This window comes from Cibotium barometz, chromosome 64 (genome assembly GCF_041138505.1).
Source record: "Cibotium barometz isolate CiBa-2024 chromosome 64, ASM4113850v1, whole genome shotgun sequence".
Taxonomy (NCBI): Eukaryota; Viridiplantae; Streptophyta; class Polypodiopsida; order Cyatheales; family Cibotiaceae; genus Cibotium; species Cibotium barometz.
This window is the reverse complement of record NC_141109.1, coordinates 2,634,748-2,654,403: the sequence shown is the minus strand read 5'-3', so window position 1 is coordinate 2,654,403 and position 19,656 is coordinate 2,634,748. Positions and strand designations below refer to the sequence as shown.

Below are 19,656 nucleotides of genomic sequence, written 5' to 3'. Positions count from 1 at the left end.
ATCCCAATCTGCAAAACCTAAAGAAGAGACTATTGTCCTATTCACAATCTGTCACCCCATTCTAGCTGACCTACAAAAACTGAACAAGAGTGAACAAAACAAACACACAAACACCAACAGTTGGCCCACCTGCCAGCTCTTTCTCTTCCTAAGTTGGGTATTCACCTTCTAGACGTCCTAACATGTGCTTCCCTTCCCCTGATCTCAGGTGTGGCTATTTTTCTTTCCAACCAGAAGGTTCGCTCGTTCCAGTTCTTGGCAGCCCAGGATTGCCCTGCATGGCCAAGCTGATAGCATTCTTGAGAGGCTTCTTATACCTTCCCATTCATCCATGTGCCTCCATGCCCATGCTTTGGTCATTCTAGGCCATTGCACATGTACTTTCACTCGAAGTGCTTCTAAGGATCTGTACAATTACCTCAAGATCCCATGGCCACGAAAAATATTTTTACCCAAAGTGTTCCTAAGGATCTATACAATTACCTCAAGATCCCATGGCCACGAAAATAATTTTTACCCAAATCCTTTGAATAAAAACACTTGTTGTCCCATTTTGGGCCACCTATAAAAGCTGCCATCACATTTTGGCCAATCTAAAGGCTAAACAAGTGACAACAAACACACATATAACCCCCCCCCCCCCCCCTCCACTCCCCTCGCCCCTGCCCCTTCCCTTCTTCCCCTCTCTTACATAGTAAGCCAGCTTTCATCATGCCAATCTGCAAAACCTAAACAAGTCCCATTCACAATCTGTCACCCCATTCTAGCTGACCTACAAAAACTGAATAAGAGTGAACAAAACAACCACACAAGCACCAACAGTTGGCCCACCTGCCAGCTCTTTCTCTTCCTAAGTTGGGTATTCACCTTCTAGACTTCCCAACATGTCGTTCCCTTCCCTTGATCTTAGGTGTGGCTACTTTTCTTTCCAACCAGAAGGTTCGCTCCTTCCAGTTCTTGGCAGCCCAGGATTGCCCTGCATGGCTAAGCTGATAGCATTCTTGAGAGGCTTCTTACACCTTCCCTTTCATCCATGTGCCTCCATGCCCATGCCTTGGTCATTCTAGACCATTGCACATGTACTTTCACTCAAATTGCTTCTAAGGATCTATACAATTACCTCAAGATCCCATGGCCACAAAAAATATCTTTACCCAAAGTGCTTATAAGGATCTATACAATTACCTCAAGATCCCATGGCCATGAAAAATATTTTTAACCAAAGCCTTTGAATAAAAACAATTGTTGTCCCATTTTGGGCCACCTATAGAAGCCGCCATCCCATTTTGGCCGACCTAAAGGCTAAACATGTCCCACCTTCGTCACCGACCGAGCCTTTTGCAGCGACTTCGTCCTTGCTTCATCGCCGGTCTACTGCTCAGAGTTGCTTCATCAGTACCTCATACAGAGGCCCTCTTGCATTGGATTACACTCACCATTATACATATATTCATTCATCCATTTCATGCTATGTTGATTTGATCCGATCTCTCACACAACTGGTCCTTTTGTCCTTTTTCCCTCACATGGTATAAGAGCTATCGTGAGCAAAGGGATTGAAGACTTTGAGAGCTCACAGCATGGATCAACTACCCGTGATTCTGGAGCACCAGCCTCTATCACTAGAAGTTGATTCTCCTTACTCAGATCGGGACCACACCGAGGATGGGACTTCTTTGGAGACCCCCATTTGAGGTACATTGGGAGTCGACCAGCTTGTCGACACCTACTCACCTTCTACACCTTTGGCATCACGACTTTCCTCTCTGAGCTTCCTAGACTTCGCTTCCAGAGGGGGGTACATGCCTACAGTGAGTGCTAGTATTGGACCGCAGTATCCAGCCTTTTCTGGAAAGCCCTGCTACTATGAGCTCCCAAAGTCTTCAATCCCTTTGCTCACGATAGCTCTGGTACCATGTGAGGGCAAAAGAACTAAAGGACCAGATGTGTGAGAGATAAGAGCAAATCAACACAGTATGAAATGGATGAATGAATATATGTGTAATGGTGAGTGTAACCCAGTACAAGAGGGCCTCTATATGAGGTATTGATGAAGCGACTCTGAGTAGTAGACCGGCGATGAAGCAAGGACGAAGTCGGTGCAAGATGCTCGGTCGGCGAGGACGAAGACTTGCGTCGAAGACAACGGTGGCACTCCGAGTGATGTAGAGGTCGAAGGCTGCAAACGGAGGACTGCACAAGAGGCAGGGTGGCGGCAGATGGATATGCAGGTGCAGGGGCAGGGCAACCTGCTGTAGCAACAGGGGCAGAGTGCCGCGCTGCGGAATGCTGAGGATTTATGCTCTGTGATGATTTGCTTTGAAGCTTGATGATGTGGGCAGAAACTCTGCTGCTGGAGTGTCGATTGATGGCCTGCGTTGAGCCGGGCTGTTGCAGTGGTGTGCTGCGCAGGTGTTAGAGCACCCGTGATATGTGATGATCCACCGGGAGCAGGCCGCTGCAGAACGCAGGTTGATGAAGATGATATGTTTAATAGGAGGGGTTTGCGCGTAGGCTTTATATAGCACCGGCCCCCCCAGCCGACTAGGTCAGCGGGCCCTATCTACCAGCTTGGCCGACTTGATAAAGAGCCTTTTTAGGCTTTTGTAAGGCGCTTGGCGCCCTTTTGGGTTGTTTGTCGCGCCCTTTTGGCCCTGGTTGTTACACACTAACTCCTGTACTCCTGTCCTGCGGGTATGCCCACGGTAAGCCGACTCCCCCTGGTATCTAGCGACACGAGGCAATCCCCTCTCCGAGCTCTGGTGTGCCTCCATATAGAATATGATATCTCGTACTGTAAATGTCTCCTGGAAGCCTTTCACATCTGACCACAGAGTTCCATTACCGTTCCAGGCTGCCATCTTGATGCATGTAGTCTCATAGACCCCACGCGGCGCACCCTTGTTTAGGGGTGGGGCGCCTCTCCATAATGATGACTCTTCCATGTGGGTATACTGCCCACTTCCTTTCCTTATGGGCTGCCATGACCTTCTCCATTGAAGCCTTCCTGTGTGCCACCTGTGTTGGGGTCAGATCCTCGTCCGAGTAATTTTTATAGCAAGACAGTCATAGAAGTGATTGATGAACTTACTTTAGCAAGACAACTATAGACATAGAAGACGAGATTACATCTACTATAGCAAGGCAACTATAGAGATGTTCACTTCAATGCTTACTATTGCAAGCTAGCAATAGAAGTGATTGATGAACCTACCATAGCAATAAAATTATAGAGATAGAAGACCAAATTGCATCTACTATAGCAAGACAACTATAGAGATGATCTTGATGCTTATTATAGCAAAAGAGCTATAGAAGTAATAAACAAACGCACTATAGTAAGACAACTATAAAGGATATGATGTGTAATAGATGATAGCCCATTGTGGGAATGTCTGGGCACACCCTCTTGGATGTGACCAAAGTGTGCTATTGCAGTTCAAAGTGGGTATTCGTAGTGTTGAAGTGGTCTCATAGACCCGGCGAACCTACTTCAGAATATGGCATGATAGATGTATGTTGATTGACTACCACTACCTCATAGATCCTTGTGGTCTTTTGTTTGCCGTTTTCTTTTTTTCACCCTCCCTCCCTCCCTCAATTTGAATGTAAATTATTAATGTGCATTGGTCTGCATCTCACAAGTGCTCATGATTAGGACCTTCATTTATTTAAAGTTTCCGACTCTTTGCTACCAAAAATAGTTTAGCATGCCGTCATCAATTCTGCTTGTTAAATACTTCATCCTTAATTTAGTTGATATGCAAAGCTAAGGTTTTTTTTTCCCAAGGATCTCATGAAGGGATTGACTCATGCATAGGTCTTGCAGATATTTGCATTAGTACAAAAGCATTTGATTTCTAGAGTAAAGTCTCGTTCTTATTAACTATTTTGGAAATTTATTGGGTTTTTTGTATTGATTTGACAACATAGATTTCATGCCTTACTTTAGTTGTTTTTTTGAAGCTAGGTGCTACTTGCAGAAAAGGGTGCTGAATAGGTCAAAGGGACCAGCAGTGTGGGCACTTCGAGCACAAACAGACAAGCGGGAGTATGCACTTGAAATGAAGAGAATTTTAGAAAGGTTTGGAGTCTGATGATTTTTGTGTTTTTGTTTGGCTCTGTTTCTTAAAAACAAATCCTTTCAGTATGCGTAGAGAAACAAAAGGAAAGGGGAATTGGGAATGGCTGAAGACCTGGAAATGGAAACAGTCCAACTATGAGGGGAAGGGAAGCTGGGAACCGCACATTGGGCAGAAGAAGTATGGAAGATCGGGCAGAGAGAAAGGAGTCCCATACATCATCGCTGGAGTGACTAGGGTATCAAAAAGCCATCGCTTAGTCTTGGGCTCTTGGATACGTGTTTGGAAGCAGTGTCTCTCGAGCAGGGCATTTCCTGTCATCAATCTGGCCTGGGCTGCGGGGCGCATGGTGAAAAGCAGGGAGGGAAAGTAACTCCAATGTTTACATAAGAGGAAACAATACTGTATCTCCTATTTAGGTGAACTGATGTCTGTGTGCCAGTGAATAAGAGGTATTAAAGACCATCACCTTGGTTTTCCCAAGGCTGATTGTAAGGTCCCATTGCCCACAAAAACTATGTAAAGCATCCAGATGCCTCTGTAGTCTCTTAGCTGAATCTGATGTGAGTACTATAACATCTGCATATAGGAAGAGAGGGATCAGGGTACATGCTAGAGAGGAACCTGCACGCTCAGTCTATCAATTAATCTCTCATCAATATAAAGCCCAAATAAAGTCGGGAAGATGGGCATCCATGTTTCACACTAATCGTACTAGAGATCTCCTGTGACTTACCTCGTGGAGCTCTGACCCGGCCTATGACTGACTCATATAGTGCTGCGATGCCCCATATTATCTCCAAGGATGCACCTAAATTTTTCGGCATCTGAGAGGCATTCCCTAGGGGGCTGAACAAGAGCTTGAAAAAATGCTGGTGAAGGATGTTTCAAGCCTTAAAGAGGCTTGCTACAAATTTGTTCTCAAAAGAGGAGAGCCTTTGAGAAAACCCAAGGAATGCCTAGGGCCCAGGCACTAAGCTTGGCGTCCTCTCAAATGTGGCTGACTACAAAAGTATTTACATAGCGGGACGAGAGCTAGAGCTCCATATCAGAAAACTGGTAGTTCAAGGACGGCCTTGGTTGAGGAAGATGGAGCAGCTGCCAGGGAGTCCTCTGAAGGGGAACAACCAGATTGAGTCTCGTAGCTTCCTTGTAAGAACAAGGGCTAACCGGGGAGCAGCCGGGACGATAAGGATGAAAGGAAAGGGAATTAGAGCATAAAACAGAGGAGGATGGACTGGAAACAGGGGATGGAAAACTTCAGAAAAAGGGGGAAGACAGAACAAGAAAAGGGGAAGGTCTGAGCGGTAGGCGCGGAGGGGGGGGGCGGGGGGTGGGGGGATGTGTGCAAACGTGTGGAGGAGGGGGGTGGGCTCTCAGGCTAGCGGGGCACTACAGCTTTAGTGCTTGTGCCTTGACTATCCACTAGTTGTCCACTCATGGCATTCTTCTTGAACGATAGCTAGGAATTGCTCTGACTGTTCATTTTTAACAATTATGAGTTTGGAACGTTCTCTGATGCAATCCTTCTTGCAGAACAGAGAACCTGCACCTAAGAGAAGCCATGGTAACAGAGATTCTGGTTGGTAAAAATGACAATGTAGAGGGTGTGAAGACCTTTTTTGGGATGAACTTCTATGCACCTGCTGTTGTTCTAACAACAGGCACGTTTATGAATGGAAAAATTTGGGTCGGTAGAACATCAATGTCAGCAGGCAGGGCAGGTGAGTCAGCGTCACATGGTCTCACTGAGCACCTTCAAGGCCTTGGATTCGAAACAGAGAGATTAAAAACAGGAACACCCGCTCGGATCGACATACGGTCTGTGAATCTCAGCCAGCTAGAGCAACAGCCAGGGGATGAAGAGGTGTCCGTCTATCCTTATCTAGAGAGAAATCTCTCTTTGTTTCATGTTTATTGGTAGCTAAAGCTGGATGTGTCCTAGCATATGCAAAGCTTGGTTATTGAAGTTGTTTTGGATCTGAACAGCACAAATTTTGAAGACAGGTCAGATGGTTCAGCTTTGACACAGACGTTCACAAAGAACGAGAACAAATGTGCTGCTATCTAACACGCACTACAGCTGCTACCCACCAACTTATTAATGATAATTTGCACGAGACACCCACATATGGTGGTTGGGTGGAAGCAAAGGGTCCTAGATATTGCCCATCCATTGAGGATAAGGTAAAACTTGGCTCTGTACTCCTCCCATCATTCATGCAATGTTTAGGGGATGCAGTTTTTTTTTAAGGGGTGCCTTCCTCAGTGGTGTATTCCTAGAGTTACCCGACTCCGCTTCTGAGATACGTCTTGATTTTGTGCAGATTGTGAGGTTCAAAGATAAAGACTCACATCAAATCTTTCTGGAGCCAGAGGGAAGAACAATACCTGAGCTTTATGTACAGGTGTCATCTCTTATCATTTATGACCTAGAGAATTTCATAAGCAAAAATATATATGCAATAGTAGCTTGTTTTTTTTTTCTTCCCAGTGAGAGATCTTGCGAGTGGCAGATTACAAACACTGCAAAAATGCAGTCAATATACCTCCATGGCTGGCCGCTCTCGGAGGGAGGGGGGGAAGTCACATTAGAGGCCTATAATGCCAGGAAACTCCTCTGTCCTTCCTAGAATTGAAGGATCTAGGGGTCCAAGTACGAAGGAACGCCTCTCCTCTGCATGTGCTCGAAGTCCTCTAGCGTGAATGAGTTCCACCCATATGGCTCGGATCATCTCCACAGGTTGGGTAGTCACTCCATCAATGGTCTTGCTGCAACGAGCATGCCAGACGTGCCAAGCTGTTAAGTTGTTGCCAGAGCTCTCATTGTTGACGGTACCCACGAGAAGGGATGCCCAAGTAGGGGCCCCAAGCGAGGGGGGCTCTGTCCCGCTCCTCGTGGTTGGTGGGAGGAACCTGAATCAAGGCTGGACGAAGGAGCTGCTGTGTGTGGAAAAAGCTTACGGCAAATCAATCCTCAAAACAAGGTCTTAAGCCGCTAGTGGGAAGCCACAAAGAGATATGGCTAATCAAGAAATCCTTCTAAGGCTCATCGCTTGGCTCGAGAATGCGCACAATCAACTTGCCCAAGAGGGCTCTGCTGGATCAATCAACTTCTCTACTGTTGCCGCAAAACTACGGAGTTTACCCTCTAACCTGTCATGCAAGGATGTTGTTGGCAAACTCTGCATCTAAAAGCTCCTGCATGGTGCAAGTGGGAAGGTGCAACCCCTGAAGGTCGATATCCTGGGCTTGGAGGAAGGAGCTCGTGGCCTATCCCACAAAAGAAACAGGAAGGGGGTCAATGAGCATCCCTGGCACATCGAGCAAGTGATGGCAAAGCACCTGCCTCGTGCCCCATAAGCAAGAACCCGATTGTGAGCTCCAGAGTAGAGGGCAGATACCCCCTTAAACCAAGAGGCGGAGAAGCCTAGTCGAATCATAGTCCCCTCCAAGAAGGGCCAATCCAGCCTGTCGTAGGCCTTCTCAAAGTCTAGCGGCAGTATTGCCATGTCCTCTCCGTGGAGCCTGGCTGTCACATAGCTTCCCAAAAAGTGAATATGTTATCCAAAATACTCCGATCCCGGATGAAACCTGTTGGAGTGGGCCAATAAGGCGATAGCTCAAGTGGTGAAGGTGTTTGCCTAGAACCAAGAGGTCTTGGGTTCAAAACCTCTTGGTGTTTCCTCGGTGGCATCGCCTACGGGCGGTGGAAAATCAGTAACTACCGGAGGATCTTGGGCCTAAGAGTTGAAAAAAGAAAAAACCTGTCGGAGTGCATCAAAGTGTGGAGGCAGAGGGTGATTGCCTTGGCGAGTATCTTATAGGTCATCCCTAAGAGGATGGTTAGTCGCCAGTGTCGAATCACTAATGGAGCCACCCTCTTTCAGGATCAAGCAAATGAGAACTACCTCCAATTAGGACTAAGTGCAAGATCTAAATTAAGATTAATTCTTATTGATAACTGCGGTCAAACCAGGCACATGGCTCTAGTCAAACTAGGATACCGTGGAATGCGCTCTTGGTCATATGAGTGGCACACTATTCCGGGGTGGAACTCACAAGTATGGCTGAGTCTCACATAAGCTCTTATATGGATCTCACAAGCCAAACCTCCAAGATGGCAAACTATCACCATACATCCCCTCTTGCTGAGGATTCTGTTGGCGTTCGTGGCTCATGGGTTGTGTAGCCCCCAAAAGCAAGACATAAATGTCACTGCATCCATTTAGGTATCCCCAACTTAGGGCTGGTCTGCAATTTTTATTTTTATTTTTTCAGAAAGAGACTTCTATTAAGTATGAGAAAAACATACAACAATCACAGCTATAAGCCGGAAGAGAATAGAATCACCCCAATATGTAAGGTGATTTCAGCCACTGAGGAGCATCATGATGCCATGTAAGACCTGTGGTACTAGAGGAAAAGAAGATGCTATGGTCCCATTCTCGCATAAATATCACACGCTTCGCCTGCGCAGAACGAGAGGGCCCCTGAATGCGAACCCAAGTAGCCATAAGAGTGTGGATGATATATCACCCCATATAGTACTAATGCACTAAGACCCAAAAATCTGGACACCCTCAATAGCCTCCGTGCATCTAGCTCTCCAGATATGCCATGCTGTAATACTGGCAATAATCTCCCAACTGGTGTCAATCCTCTGTCTAGGGGGTGTATAATTAGAGTGAGGAACATCCTGCAATAAACCATGTTGGGCAATACCTCTATGAATGAAAAAAACAGAATCTGTACCACTGCCCTCATAAAAAAGTTGCGGGCCAGACTGGGAGAGCCAAGCAACTGCCCCCAAGTCACATGCATGGCTCGGTCACTCAATTTGCCATAAGTTGGGCTACAGGACCCCAAATCTGTTGTGCAATGCTGCATCCCCATAGACAATGTTGTACGGACTCAGAATCTGCCGCACATCTAGGACAGGAAGGTGCTACACCGAAAACTGATCTCCATGGATTGGTGGGGAGACCACCATGTAAGAATAACCAAAAGAAATGAGAGATCTGGCTCCTTCTGTATGAGTGCCAAAGTCTATGCCAATATCTGCGCTATATCACTAGAAAAAAGGAAGGCTTTTCAAAGGATCGAAGGCATCAATCCTTCTGTATGAGTGCCAAAGTCTATGCCAATATCTGCGCTGTATCACTGGAAAAAAGGAAGGCTTTTCAAAGGATCGAAGACATCAATCCACTCCCACTCTCCTGGATCCCACTGAAGATATCTGATAGGACTGCCACCATATAGCCACAAACACCAAGAGCCATGAGTCACTATTTGAGGAGAAGGGTCAATGAACCAGTGCTTCCCCGAGCGACCAACAATCCTCCCTGGACTAAGCCTAGTATTTGGTATGATCTCCTCCATACTACATCTCCTCAATCTCCCACCAGGCATGATAGAAAAAATGAGGAAATCTGCATCCTCCTGGTCTGGGAGAGCAATGACTTGCAGAGGTATGCCTATCCTCGAAAAAACTCCCAGCCAACTCGGATGATAGTCTCCGTGAAAGGTCCCAGAAAGCCACTCATGCGGAATAGCTGCATCAATCTGATCAATACGAATGCGAGAGCCCCTAAGATGCTGAGTGGATGCAACTCTCCGATCCTTCGGAAGACTCTTAAAGGTCTTGCAAGCAAGAACTCTGTATGCGTATCTCTCCCATCCTGACCATTGCATATAACAAGATGCACCAAGTGGCCGACCAGCCTCATCCCTAATGAACTCGTTCCACATAATAGGTTGTCGGTCAGCCTCGTCCAAAGACCTAGGAAGCCTTTGTTGCAAAAAATATCTCATGCTTCTCCATGATCTGACAATGGCTGCAATAAGAGGGGAAGATGGTGTCCTAATATCCGCCTCTGTGAACAAAAAACGTGTGTTGGGCATCCAGTCTCTCCCAACGCTGGGTGTACATCTGCAAATTTGAGACAAGAAAAAATCCTTCCAAGGCTCAGTGTCTGGTAGGAAACCTCTGACCACAAGTTTGCAAAGCAACGCCCTGCACTGAACATCCGGATCGATAATATTCAAGCCCCCCTCTCTTTTGGGCTGAATAACTGTGAGCCAAGTGTGAGGCAGCTCAGGAACACAAGAAGGCCACTATAGCTCGCCGACTCACCACCTTCGGAACACTCACAAGCACAAGGGGCACCACCAGCTTCTCTAGCTGGAAAGAAAATCAGCAACAGACCACACCTTTCCTCATATCCCTACTCCTTTACCCTCATTCATCCCACCACCATCACACACCATAGGCTCAAATCGGAAAAGCAAGACACCTCTATTGCTTAATCTGCAATTCAATCAGCGGAGTACAGAGGGAAACTTACAATTGTCCAAACACAAACACAGAAAATAGTGATAGAAGCTTGTCGAGCTCCAGCCTGATCACATCAGCACCTATACTGCCAAGACACAATACCCAAGGCTCTCTCTCTGGTCAGCATCCACTCTCTGCCTGCAATCGTCGCCCACACAAGACCAGCTACTCCTCTCCAGAAGGCGCCCACACCAGCTAACCTTCAACTCAGCAGCTCCCACTCTCTGTGTGTCGTGACCAGCAGCTTCGCCAACCACCAGAGCCTCGCACAATCTCTTCAGCACCACGAACCACTGCTCAACGCAGCATCACCATCTCTTGCATCCAGCCCAAGCCACATCACTCAAGGCGCCCACACCAGCCTGTATACTTGCTGAGCCCCTCAGTAGCCTCAAACTCACCAGCCTCAGCTTCCTTGTACACACGACGGCCAGCTCTCTTCATGCTCTCCTCTCGCCAAAGTCACCCCCTTGCGCCAGTCTTTGCTTGCGTAATGCTCCCTTCACACCAGCCACGCGGCTCCCTCAGGCTTGCCGAATCACCACTTGTCTTTGTTTTACTTCAGCACCCTTCCTCTTGCGCTGGCAGCCAGGCCACCCACTTCAAGGTAGTCTCAATACCCGCCACCTTTTAACGCTAGCACGTCGGCTTCCACCAGCCGTTGCCTTCACACAGTTGCCAGCCGTCACACAAAGGTGGCCTACTTCCACGTCTAGCGCTCTGTCGCCAGCAGCCAGCTACGCCAAGCTCTTATCTGGCCTTTGTCTCTGCAGAATCCCCAGCCAGGCTCTCTCCCTCTGGACCCGGTTCCTTTTTTACTCGGCAACCCTCTGCTTCAAGGCGGCCCCTTCACTTTTTACGTGCCCACCCAGTCGCCTCCAGCCTTCAGCTGCACTCTTGCTCTCCTCTTTCACCCCTCCGACTGTGCCTCTCCTATACAGTCACCAGCCTGTCTCCAATACCAGTAGGCTGCCTGCGTCTTCACGTCAGCTGGTGCTGCAGCATCCCCCCAGGCATCGCCTTCCTTCACCTCTGCTTCACCAGCCCGTCTCCAATACCTAGGCGGCCAACTATTCTGCTCTCTTCGCTGATCTGGCTGCGCTCCAGCCTTTCTCTCCGCAGCGCCTCCTCTGCTGGCTTCTGCACTCTCTGAGCATCTTCCTTTTTTCTTGCTTTTTTCAGAGGGCGCCTTGGTCTCCTTTTTCTTCACGCCTTCGCGCTTCTCCACCAGCTTCTAGATGGCGAGTTGGCAGCCACAAAGAGCTTCCACTTGGCTCTTTGTTATTGGCCATGTGATATAGTATATTTATTATTATTTTTTTAAAGCTCTAAAATGATGGCCACACTAGCAACAACAAGGCTCCTCCTCTCACACGACGATCCACAACTTTCCAAAACCATATGAGAGCTGCCCACCGCTCATCATCATCAGCATCATCATACCAAACCCGACAATTTCCCAGTTGGTGGCCTGCTTTAGTAACCATCTGCACACCGCACTGTTACCATAAAACTTCCATATCTCAAGCATTTGCTCCCAAAAAAGACACGTGCATATACCGACTCACTGTAAAAGCACTCGGCATGTACATTTCTCAGGGCATTCAGGGCAAAGTTTTATTGCACACCACGCATCCCAAATGTACACGGACTCAAAACACCTTTACAGAAAAAAACCTGACATACTTTGCCCAACCCCCAGCCTGCTGAATCATTCATGATCAGCAGTAAAAAGCATTTCAAGACCTAAATCCATATCCAAAAACTGCCCTTCATCTGGAATCACATCTTCAGACACTGCATCCTGCACAATCACCATCAAACGTGCATAATACTTCTTCAGCTTGTATCCATTTACCCTGGAAGCATGTAAAGTCCCATCTAAATCTGCTAATTGATAGGTGCCATTTGCAAATCCTTGCATCACCAAGAAGGGTCCTTCCCACTTAATTTGGAACTTCTTATGAAAGGCATTATCTAGCCTGCTATTATAACGTAATACCAAGTCATCCTTCATAATTCCTTTGCTTTTAATTTTCTTGTTGAACTTCTCCAGCATCCTTGCCTGCATATTTTCATAATGCTTCAAAGCATTATCCCTATTCAGCTGTGCTTCTTGTAAATATAACAGCCGCTCTTTAAGGGCATCTTTAGGCTCTTCCAAAAGCTTTTCCAACATTTTCACAGCTGGTATCTCCACCTCGATAGGCAATAAGGCTTCCTTCCCATAAACAAGATGAAATGGAGTGAAACCAGTACCAGTTTTAATTGCTGTCCTGTATGCCCACAAGGCAGCAGGCAACTCAAGATCCCAATTCTTACCTTGTTGCTCTGTCACCTTAGATAAAATCTTGATCAATTCGCCATTAAAACGCTCATTCAGGCCATTACACTGTGTATAGTAAGGTGTGGTAAAACTGCGACTGATCTTCATCTTTGTACACAAATAATCCATAAGCTCTGCTCTGAAACCTGGACCCTGATCAGAAAGCAATTCCAATGGTACACCAAACTTACAACAGATATCCTGATATACAAACTTTGCCACCTCCTTAGCAGTAATTTGTTTCACTGCCTTTGCTTCTGCCCATCTAGAAAGGTAATCAACTGCAGTCAAGATGTAGCACTTCCCTCGGTTGGTAATAGGCAATGGTCCCACAGCATCAATTCCCCATTTTTCAAAAACATCATAAGCAAGAATTGTCTTCCTCATTTCAGGCTTTAATATCCGTCTACTATGAGCTTGGCATTGTTTGCATGACCTGCACCAATGATTAACATTCTTATGTATACTTGGCCATACATAACCTTCCTGCAATACCTTATGCAATGTAATTTTTGAGGCAAAATGTCCACCGCATGCTCCTTCATGGTTTTCTTTAAGAATTTTGTAGATTTCTTCCTTCCAAGGTACCCGTGGCATTATCAAATCAATTCCCTTCAAGTACAAAGCATCACCAACCATCACATACCTTGCAGCTTTCCTGATGAAACCATATTTTTTTGATCTGTCAATACCATTAGGAATCATCCCTGTTAACAAAAACTCCTCAACATCCTATAAATTCTCCCTGCCACAATAAAATGATGCATGAGCTTTAAGAACAAAAACTTCACCAATCATTCCCTGGGCTGCCTCATGAGCCTCCTCATTATGGCCTCGATCCACATGCTTTAGACTCCAAGCTTCAAATTCCTTCAACAAACCTTTAATCTTGAAACACATTTCTTTGAGCAACATATTCTTTGACTTCCAAACTCCCAATACCTGTTTTACCACAAGCAATGCATCTCCTCGAATGGGAATCCTGTGTACACCATGCTTCAAGCATATTTGCAATCCAACTTTCAGAGTCAGATACTCCGCTTCATTGTTGCTATGTGCATCCACTTTAACACCCTTCTTAAAAACAAGGCAACCTTGTGGATCATAAAGCACCAAACCTCCCGAGGCTGCATCATGGCTTTTCCTGTAAGAACCATCAAAATATAATAAGTGTGCATTCACCAACTCAGCCGCATCCTCAACTGGCTTCTTGATGGCCTCCTCCTTTATAAGAAGAGGACTCTCCTTATATGTCAGTAGATCAGCTAAGGTAGCCCTGGTACTCTCTTCCACCAAGAATGAGAAAGTAAATTCCTGCAACTCAATCACCCACTTCATCATAGCCTTAGATAAATTTGTGCCATTTATCAACTGAGGCAAAAAAGTGTAGCTCGTCAAAAACACAAAGGGGCGAGGCAGCAAGTAATGGCGAAACCGCCTACATGCATATAGTACACTAACCATAACAAGTTCCACCTCTGATAACAACCTTTCTCTGGCAAGTTTTACTTTGCTAGCACAGTAGACTGGTTGCATATAATGTGATTCTTTCCCTTTCTGTAACAACATAGCTCCAATTGCATCTTCACCTACTGAAGGATTGACATAAAATTCCAGTTCCCAATTAGGCGCCTGCATTGTAGGAATAGCTCCCAACACCTCTTTCACTTTTTGGAAAATCACCTCACACTCCTCCGTCCAATGCAAAGGATCATGCTTTGCTGCTTCTTGCAAAGGATATAACAACTGTGAAGATAGAGAAATGAATCGAGCCATATACTTCACCTTTTGCACAAAAGTAGCCAGTTGCCTTGTATTCTTTGGTGTAGGAAGAAGAAGAAGAGACTTGACTTTATCAGGATCTGGATCAATACCATTCTCTGAAATAACATGGCCCAAGAGCTTCACCCTCGGTTGAGCCAAAAAACACTTTTTTGGATTTAATTGACCACCACACTCATCATAACTCTGAAAAACTGTAGCCAGCTTATCACAATGCTCTTGCCTGGAGCTATATATACAAAAATCATCAATAAAATCCTTCACAAACTTGTTCAAAAAAGGAGATAATACCCAATTTGCCCTTTTTTGATAGTAGGCTGGTCCATTCATCAATCCAAAAGGAAGGACTTTGTAGCAGAAGCATCCCCACGGTGTAGTGAAAGTCGTCTTGCGCTGATCTTCTTCTGCAATCTTTAACTGGAAATAACCTGAATACCCATCACAAACACTATACCTTTCATATCCAGCTACAGTATCCAAGATCTCATCCAAAAAAGGTAGGGGGTAAGAATCCTTCTTTGTAGCAGCATTCAAAGGCTTGAAATCCACACAAATACGCCACCTGCCATCCTTGGACTCACCACCGTAGGACTTACCCACTCAGCTGTATCCACTGGTGTAATGAAACCTGCACTCAACAGCTTATCAACTTCCTCTCTCAGGGTCTGCATTTGTTCTCGTCCCATCCTGCGAAGCTTCTGCCTAAAAGTTTTTACACCTTCTTTCAATTCAATCCTCAAATCTGGCCCTTTAAATCCTCGAATCTCCCTATAAGAAGTGATGAACAATTCTGGAAAATGAGACAGCATATTAACATATCTAACCTTTTCTCCACTCGAGAGATCCGGACTCAGCATTCCTTCAATCAGCTCCTGCTTCTTCTTCACTTCTATCTTTGGCTGCAGTAATTCCTCGATCACTTCATATGACCCCATAGTATCTTCTCCCTCAGCACCCATTTCATGCACTTCTTTATCTTTATTGCCTTGTTGCTCTGATATTAGGAAAGCCACATCTGCCTCTTCTCCACTAGAAGCAGTAGTCGATGAATCCATCTCTGATTCAGAAGTAGTGGTGGTAGTTTCCTCTTCACTTGAATCCTGTGGCCTCTCCCACACATCATTCCAAGATCTCCTACTATGCATCTCAAAAGATTTTTTATTACCCTGCTTATTATGCAAAGAAATGGTCCCATACCTCCAGTCCTGTACTGCACCCACCACTCGCAACCATGGTCGTCCAAGAATAATTGGAAAAGCACCAAGACCCGCAGGCATCACATGAAAATCTACAGTAGCTTTGACATTAAAAGCTTCAATTTCCAATTCCTTTATCATACCAAGACATTTTACCTTTTGATGATTAGCCATCCTGATTCGAAACCCAGAAACCCCAGACACCCTCAAGCCTGACTGCTCCACACATGATTGGGTAATCACACAGATTTGAGCTCCTCCATCTATATAGGCCTGACCAAGGTTCCTGCCTTTACTCAACACCTCCACAATAGGGCAAATATCTGGAAGCTCTTCTAAAGATAGTACTTTGACAGACCTCTTCTCTGACTCCTTTTCCATTGGATTCACAAGTCTCTTCCATTGCCTTCTCAATTTTGGCACCATCTCTACCAACTGCCCAAAGGTGATGTTTGCCTTCCTGTTCACCAAATCAGATTTCAAGTCATAGCTGGTTTGCCCATCCCCCAGTGGGAAGTCTGACACCTGGAACCTTCTACGAGGCTTCCGTTTCCTTTTAGCTTTCACATCTTCTCCTTCCTGCTGCGTCCCCTTCTTACGGCTGGGTCCAGCCACCCCTTTTCCCTCTCTTTCATCCGTTGCGCGCTTGCCAACAGGCATCACATCCCCTTCTTCTCTAACCTGAACATTCTCCAGAGTAACAACATTCATAACCTTTGCCTTCCCCTTCTCCTCAGCTGTGATTCCATTGGGGCCTGCTTGATCCCTGATATCAATACCATAGTCATTTGACCTGTCTGGTAACTGTGAAGGTAGTGGGTACATGTCACCACCCATTCGTTGAGGCTTATCACAATCTGTACTCAGATGACCAAGCTCACCACAGTTCCAGCATGTAGGGATGAAACGACGGCCCCTACCACGTCCACGTCCATACCCTGCTTGTCCATCTCCCCCTTCATGATTATTGCCTCGGCCTCTACCACGTCCACCACCTGTACTTCCCATTAAATTCAAGCTCAAATTCTTCATAAGATCAACCATCTGTTTCATATCCTGTCGCAATCCCTCATCAGAACCTGCAGGAACCATAGGTACTCCTTGACTAGCTTGTGGCATCATCTGCATAGCTTGGGCTTCAGTGGGCTTCATCCTCTCAATCACTTCATTCATGGGTGTAGCCTCCACTCTACGAATCTCCGGCTGTGCTACAACTAGAATCATCCCCAGCTGATTCATTCGTTGCAACTTCCAATCTTTTGATTTAGCAATTTCTACCGCATTCTCATAAGACCTGGGCTTCTTCAATTCCACTTTCCAGTGAATACTCCTCTTAAGCCCGGCTACAAACTTGTTTTTCTTCATTATGTCAGGGGGTACTTGATCTTCCCCTAAAGCCTTGCATAGAGTCTCCCACAACAAAGAAAATTTCTTGATATAATCATCAATTGATTCCAACTCACCTTGTGTCAGAGCTTGCACCTCATGCCAAACCTTGTCGGGGTCTTCTACCTTCTTGAACCTGTTGCTTAGTGCTGTCTTTAATCCATTTTCAGTCATATCAAGATGTGGAACAGCAACCCTCAATGACTCCTCATAAGCTCTGTGCCAGGTCCTTGCATCCCCTTTCAAGCAAATGCTCAGTAGCCGCAACACCTGTACCGACTCATTAATATGGTTGCTTATGCATGCAACCTCCATCCTTTCCAAGAAATCTGCCACATCCTCATTAGGGCTACCATAAAACTCTGGATAAGACATCATTTTCACCCCCACACTTCACCTCAAAACCCAAGAAGAACCTTCCCTGAACACAAACACAGAAAATAGTGATAGAAGCTTGTCGAGCTCCAGCCTGATCACATCAGCACCTATACTGCCAAGACACAATACCCAAGGCTCTCTCTCTGGTCAGCATCCACTCTCTGCCTGCAATCGTCGCCCACACAAGACCAGCTACTCCTCTCCAGAAGGCGCCCACACCAGCTAACCTTCAACTCAGCAGCTCCCACTCTCTGTGTGTCGTGACCAGCAGCTTCGCCAACCACCAGAGCCTCGCACAATCTCTTCAGCACCACGAACCACTGCTCAACGCAGCATCACCATCTCTTGCATCCAGCCCAAGCCACATCACTCAAGGCGCCCACACCAGCCTGTATACTTGCTGAGCCCCTCAGTAGCCTCAAACTCACCAGCCTCAGCTTCCTTGCACACACGACGGCCAGCTCTCTTCATGCTCTCCTCTCGCCAAAGTCACCCCCTTGCGCCAGTCTTTGCTTGCGTAATGCTCCCTTCACACCAGCCACGCGGCTCCCTCAGGCTTGCCGAATCACCACTTGTCTTCGTTTTACTTCAGCACCCTTCCTCTTGCGCTGGCAGCCAGGCCACCCACTTCAAGGTAGTCTCAATACCCGCCACCTTTTGACGCCAGCACGTCGGCTTCCACCAGCCGTTGCCTTCACACAGTTGCCAGCCGTCACAAAGGTGGCCTACTTCCACGTCTAGCGCTCTGTCGCCAGCAGCCAGCTACGCCAAGCTCTTATCTGGCCTCTGTCTCTGCAGAATCCCCAGCCAGGCTCTCTCCCTCTGGACCCGGTTCCTTTTTTACTCGGCGACCCTCTGCTTCAAGGCGGCCCCTTCACTTTTTACGTGCCCACCCAGTCGCCTCCAGCCTTCAACTGCACTCTTGCTCTCCTCTTTCACCCCTCCGACTGTGCCTCTCCTATACAGTCACCAGCCCGTCTCCCAATACCAGTAGGCTGCCTGCGTCTTCACGTCAGCTGCTGCAGCATCCCCCCAGGCATCGCCTTCCTTCACCTCGGCTTCACCAGCCCGTCTCCAATACCTAGGCGGCCAACTATTCTGCTCTCTTCGCTGATCTGGCTGCGCTCCAGCCTTTCTCTCCGCAGCGCCTCCTCTGCTGGCTTCTGCACTCTCTGAGCATCTCCCTTTTTTCCTGCTTTTTTCAGAGGGCGCCCCGGTCTCCTTTTTCTTCACGCCTTCGCGCTTCTCCACCAGCTTCTAGATGGCGAGTTGGCAGCCACAAAGAGCTTCCACTTGGCTCTTTGTTATTGGCCATGTGATATAGTATATTTATTATTATTTTTTTAAAGCTCTAAAATGATGGCCACACTAGCAACAACAAGGCTCCTCCTCTCACACGACGATCCACAACTTTCCAAAACCATATGAGAGCTGCCCACCGCTCATCATCATCAGCATCATCATACCAAACCCGACAATTTCACAGTCGGTGGCCTGCTTTAGTAACCATCTGCACACCGCACTGTTACCATAAAACTTCCATATCTCAAGCATTTGCTCCCAAAAAAACACGTGCATATACCGACTCACTGTAAAAGCACTCGGCCTGTACATTTCTCAGGGCATTCAGGGCAAAGTTTTATTGCACACCACGCATCCCATATGTACACGGACTCAAAACACCTTTACAGAAAAAAACCTGACACCAAGCTACCCTGGCACGAGTGTCTGAGGTGCCATCCAAGCCCGACCAGAGAAAATTGCGGATCAATCTCCGCAATTGGCCAATGCACGCACAAGAGAAGCACCAACAAGAGGCAATAAACCAAGCTGAGGCAAGCAAAACCTGATTAGCCGCCAAAGCTCTGGAGGCTAAATCTAATCTCCTGGAGCTCCAATGGAGGAGCTTCTTCCGGATACTCATAAGTACTGGAGCAAACTGTTGTGCAGGAGAAATATCAATCCCAACTTGGCATCCCAAATATCTAGCAGTGCATCCTCTGCTGATCCAAGTAAAACCAAGCTCTGCATCCCAATCAACTCTCGGTGAATCACTAACCCAAAAACCAACAGATTTGTGCCAATTAATGAGTGCCCCTGCTGCCAAACAGAACTCCTCTAGTGCTACCCGGAAGGAACATAAGCATATATGTGAAGCCTCCAAAAACA

The 19,656-nt window shown here is 46.7% G+C and overlaps 1 protein-coding gene across 5 annotated transcripts in view; it reads left to right on the top strand.

Annotated features, from left to right (window-relative positions):
* The window catches only part of LOC147603207 (uncharacterized), a 161,684-nt gene that overhangs the window by 87,924 nt on the left and 54,104 nt on the right, over positions 1–19,656 (top strand). For 3 of the 5 annotated variants that reach the window (XM_086796593.1, XM_086796591.1, XM_086796592.1), the window contains 4 exons: positions 3,971–4,084; positions 5,619–5,949; positions 6,090–6,269; positions 6,410–6,490. In XM_086796593.1, the coding sequence (XP_086652719.1) occupies positions 3,971–4,084; positions 5,619–5,949; positions 6,090–6,269; positions 6,410–6,490 (706 nt within the window). Of the gene's footprint in view, positions 1–3,966; positions 4,085–5,618; positions 5,950–6,089; positions 6,270–6,409; positions 6,491–19,656 lie in introns of all 5 variants that reach the window. The other 2 variants (XM_086796594.1, XM_086796595.1) reach the window with 1 other exon arrangement.